Consider the following 5,000-nt stretch of genomic DNA (forward strand, 5'->3'; position numbering starts at 1 on the left):
AAAATTAGAAGAGAGGCGGAAGGAGGTAATTTTTTTTCCTTTCTAGGCTCTAAGAATATTTAAGAGACAAGGAGAGGAATGACAAGAATAAGAGTCTGAAAATGTCTGAACATGAGAAATGTGAGAGAAATTAGACTAATTATCTTTTTTCTAAGCTTCAGGAATATTTAGGAGACAAGAACAAGAATAATAGCCTAAATATGTTTGAGTATGAGAAAGCTTTGTGTAGCGACGAGGGCGAAGTTTATCATCTTTGTGTCGCATCAGTGCAGGGTACGTGGAGTTCACCCCCTCAGGCCAGTATCCAAGCCTTGCTCCCTCGCTATGACTATCTTCCAAGGCCATAGAGACGATTAAGCAGGTTCTCAAGACAGCTTCTCCTGTTGATAATGTAGAAATCTTGTTAATCTGTCCGAGGGCCCTTGTCTAAAAATGCGTTGCTTTCTCACCACAACTAATTTCAAAAGCCAGAGATGATTAGCAAGGTTTTCAAGAGTGTTTCCCTCTGTTGATAATGTAGAAATCTCGTTTATCTCTGAAGGAAGAACAGTATTCAGAAATGCTTTGCTCTCTCAAGACTGTTTCCAAAAGCCACAGAGATGATCAGCTAGATTCTCAAGATTCTCCTATTGATAATGTAGAAATCTTGTTAATCTGTGTAAAGGCTCGTGTCTAGAAACTCTGCTCTCTCACCACGACTATTTTCCAAGGCCACAGAGACCACTAAGCGGGTTCTCAAGTGTTTCTCCTATCGATAATGTAGAAATCTCATTAATCTCTCACTAGAATCGTAAAAACACTCTTGAAAGCCCGTTTAACATCAAGTAGTGCCTTTGAAAGGTAGTGGAGGTGCGGCGCAGAAGTGTTTCAGAATATGGGGGTGTCCGGGCGGTGAGGAGCTGTAGGTGGTCTCGCTGCGGGAGGTGCGGCGAGGACAAGGGCACTTGGAGGAGGAAGAAGAGGAGGGGGAAGAGGAAGAGAAGGAGGAGGAGGAGGAGGAGGAGGAGGAGGAGGAGGAGGAGGAGGAGGAGGAGGAGGAAAGGAGAATAATATCTGAGAGTATTAGAGATGATGTGAGTAAGGGAGGGAGGGAGGGAGGGCATTAGGATCAGGTCGCCAATAATACCTCTTTTTCCTCCCACACCCTTGCCACTTTTAACGCGTGTGTCACCTTCTGCGGCACTCAGAGGGCGTGTACAGGTGTGTGTGTCTGTGTGTATGTGTGTGTGTGTGTGTGTGTGTGTGTGTGTGTGTGTGTGTGTGGGCGAGGGTAAGGACAGGTGGGCTGCTCTCTGTTCCCTGGCGTTTATAAGACGGGGTGGGGCAGGGTGGGGTGGGGTGGGGTGGGATGAGGTGGTGGGCTAGGGGGAGGGAGGCCTGGTGGTGCAGTGTGTATTTTAAAACCATGACGAAGGCGTGAGAAACGGCACTTGGTGATTTTCCTCTGGTACACACACGCACACACACACACACACACACACACACACACACACACACACACACACACACACACACACACACACACACACCCAGCAATAAGAGGTCACTCCCTCGCCACAACGAAGAAAAAAATTTTCTTTCCTTGCTTGCACGCAGAAAAATGCCCCTCCCCCCTTTGTGTGCAGCGGGAGGGAGGGAGGGAGGGGGAGCGAGTGCGTGCGCGTGTATGTGCGCTTCTATTTAAGGGTGGTGACTCGTGTGTGGGCGTAAGGGCGGCGGCGGTGGGGCGGCGGCAGCACCTGGCGGTGCGTGTCTGAGTCAGGGGGACGTGCCTTGCCGCTGATGCCGCGGCCCTTCAACCCCTCAGCCCCACAGGTCAGCCTTGCCTCCGCCAGCCCGCCACTCCCACAGCCACACGTCCCGGCAGCCCTGCACTCAAAGTCCCGTGTTCCAGACCCTTGTTTATCAGCCCTACGGTACTGCAGCCCCACGTCACCAGCTCCTCGTCTCAGCAGCCTCAATAGTGCCACAGTTACACGTCCCAACAGCTCCGCTCTCCCATAACCCCGTGTTCCAGCCCCTCGCCAATCACCCCTACGATACTGCAGCCCCACGACACCAGCTTCTCGTCTCAGGAGCCTCTACAGGGCCACAACTACACGTATGAACAGTCCTACATACTCAAAGCCTCGTCTTCCAGCCCCTCGTCAACAGTTCCTTGTCTCAACCCCAAAGCCTCGCGTCTCAGCTGCACCACGCCCCCCGCAGCCTCGTGGTCAAGCACTTCACTGTCATCCTTCATCAGTAGCACGGCAGATCCAATGTGCCGCAGCCCTGGGTCACCACAGCCTGCAGGTCAGCGTGGTGTAGGGGCTGAAGCGTGGTGATGAGTGATGACTTACCTGAGAGTGGTGATAGCAGGGCTTAGTGTGACCTAGCATTTGCCTGACGACGCCCACCACTATCACCACAACCACGACCACCACCACCCTCATTTCCAGACACAAGGATCAAGACGTCTTTCCCAACCAAGATTCTGAAGGAGGATTACGATTACCTTCTCTCTTTTATGCCCTGGATTTTTCCTTACGTGTACAGGATGCTTGTTGCGTTCCTCCCTCGTTCCCTCCCTCTCAGAAGCACCTCTTGTCCTCTGTGCTTGTCTGTATCACGCTGCCCCTGTCCCCTGTCCCTTTTCCTGCCCCTGTCCCTGCCCCTGCCCCTCTTCCTACCCCTGCCCCTCTTCCTATCCTCTCCTCATTCCTCCCAAGCACTCTTTTGTACGTCTGTTTTGATGCTTTGCCTTAAGAACTGTCCCCTGTCATCCTGCCACCCTGTCACCCTGCCCTTCTGCCTCCCTACATCTCTGCTCCTGATCTACATCTTCCTGTAGGTTAGGTTTGGGTAGTTCAAGTTGGGTTAATTAAGGTTGGGTGAATTTAGGTTATATTTGATAAAGTCAGGTTAGATTAGGTTGGTTTAATTTAGGTCAAGTTAGGTTAGGTTAGGTTGTGTCATGTTAAGTTAGGTTAGGGTAGGTTAAGTTAGTTTAATTTAGGTAAGGTTAGGTTAAGTTAGGTTAGGTTAAGTTAGGTTAGATCAGGTTAGGTTAAGTTGGGTCAGGTTGGGTTAGGTTAGATTAAATTAGTTTAATTTAGGTAAGATTAGGTTAAGTTAGGTTAGGTAAGGTCAGATTAGGTACGGCTAATTTAATTTAGGTAAGATTAGGTTAGATTAAGTTAGGTTAGGTCTCAGATACACATTTGCCTTGCTTATCACAATGACCAGATGTCACTAAACAGATGCAGATGATCTAGCCGGGTACAGCCTTACTAGGCAGGTCCGCCATGACAGGTATCAGACCAAATGCGTCCTGAGCCAAGATATCAAAGTCAACGTAGTGAAGTATTGGCTTCCCCACAGCTGTGACCCTCGCATTCCCGCGCCGGCCGCCACACCTGACAGAGATGAGTGGCGAAGGGGAGGGAGGACTTTCTCTCTCGTGGTGGACTCAAAGGTCCGTGTTCTGAAACGGTCTGCTCTCTCACCACGACAGTTTTCTAAGGCCGCAGAGCTGACTGGCCGGGTTCTCAAGACTGTTTCTCCTTTTAAAAATGTAAAAATCTTGTCAATCTGTTACTAGAACCGTAAAAGCACCCTTAAAAACGCTTTGCTCTTTCACCACGCTTATTTTCAAAGACCATAGAGATGATTAAGCAGGTTCTCAAGACTGTTCTTCCTTTAAAAAAAAGAAAATGTAGAAATCTTGTTAATCCGCTACCAGAACCGTAAAGAACATTCTTAATAACCTCGTGCAGCTTCAACGAGAGCCTTTGGAAAGTAGTGGAGGTGCGGCGCAGAGTTGTTTTAGAGTATAGTCTATAAACAGAGTGATGGTGATGAATGCCATGCGCGGTATTGGTTAACCCGCTGACCCACGCATTCTCGCACCGGCCCCCACAGCTGACAGAGATGAGTGAAGGTCATGGATGCCATCGTCTTGCAGCGCAGTTAAATACACACGTGGTTCTTAAGTGGAGCGGTAGATGGATGGAATAGACTCAGTAATTAGACTGTTAGTGCTGAGTCAGTAGGGAGCTTTACAAGATTAGACAAGTTTATTGATAGGGGCGATAGATGATAAATAGGTATGTTTTTTAAAGGAACTGGAATGAACTTTATGGAACTTAACTGGAATGAATCTTAGTTAATGCTGAGTCAGTAGTGAGCTTTATAAGATTAGACATGTTTATGAATAGGAATGATCGGTGGAAACAGATAGGCATGTTTTAAAAGGACTGCAATGGTCTCAGTAATCAGACTATTAATACTGATATAATAGTGAGCTTTAACTAACTTAACCTATCTAACCTATCATAACCTAACATAACATAACCTAACCTAACCTATCTAACCTGACATAAACTAACCTGACCTAACCTAACCTATCTAACCTAACCTAACTTAACCTAACCTAACCTAACCAAACCTAACCTATCTAACATAACATAAACTAACCTGACTTAACCTAACCAAACCTAACCTAACCTAACCTAACCAAACCTAACCTAACCTAACTTAACCTAACCAAACCTAACTTAACCTAATCTAACCAAACCTAACCTAACCTAACCTAACCTAACCTAACTTAACCTAACCAAACCTAACCTAACCTAACCTAACCAAACCTAACCTAACCTAACCTAACCTAACCAAACCTAACTTAACCTAACCTAACCTAACCTAACCTAACCTAACCTAACCTAACCTAACCTAACTTAACCTAACCAAACCTAACCTAACCTAACCTAACCTAACCTAACCTAACTTAACCTATCTAACCTAACCTAACCTAACCTAACCTAACCTAAACCTAACCTAACGTCTAACCTAACCTAACCTTAAGAGAAAGACAAATTTACGATGAGTTGAAATAAGTAGGCATGTTTTACTCGTACACAGGGAGTGCCACGTGTAGGTCTGATGGCGTCCTGCAGCTTTCCTTATCTTCTTATATTCTCACAAGCTGATGACGATGATGACGATGGTGATGACGAAAG

General features: G+C 46.9%; 2 protein-coding genes across 2 annotated transcripts in view; both read left to right on the plus strand.

Annotated features, from left to right (window-relative positions):
* Positions 1-5,000, plus strand: part of LOC135091562 (uncharacterized) — a 78,527-nt gene that overhangs the window by 50,677 nt on the left and 22,850 nt on the right. The gene's annotated exons all lie outside the window — the stretch shown is intronic.
* Positions 1,783-5,000, plus strand: part of LOC135091216 (uncharacterized) — a 15,409-nt gene continuing 12,191 nt past the window's right edge. Inside the window, exons 1-3 of the mRNA XM_063988660.1 lie at positions 1,783-1,916; positions 2,018-2,295; positions 3,243-3,457. Of these exons, the coding sequence (XP_063844730.1) occupies positions 1,783-1,916; positions 2,018-2,295; positions 3,243-3,457 (627 nt within the window). The remainder of the gene's footprint in view (positions 1,917-2,017; positions 2,296-3,242; positions 3,458-5,000) is intronic.

This window comes from Scylla paramamosain, chromosome 37 (assembly GCF_035594125.1).
Source record: "Scylla paramamosain isolate STU-SP2022 chromosome 37, ASM3559412v1, whole genome shotgun sequence".
Lineage (NCBI taxonomy): Eukaryota > Metazoa > Arthropoda > Malacostraca > Decapoda > Portunidae > Scylla > Scylla paramamosain.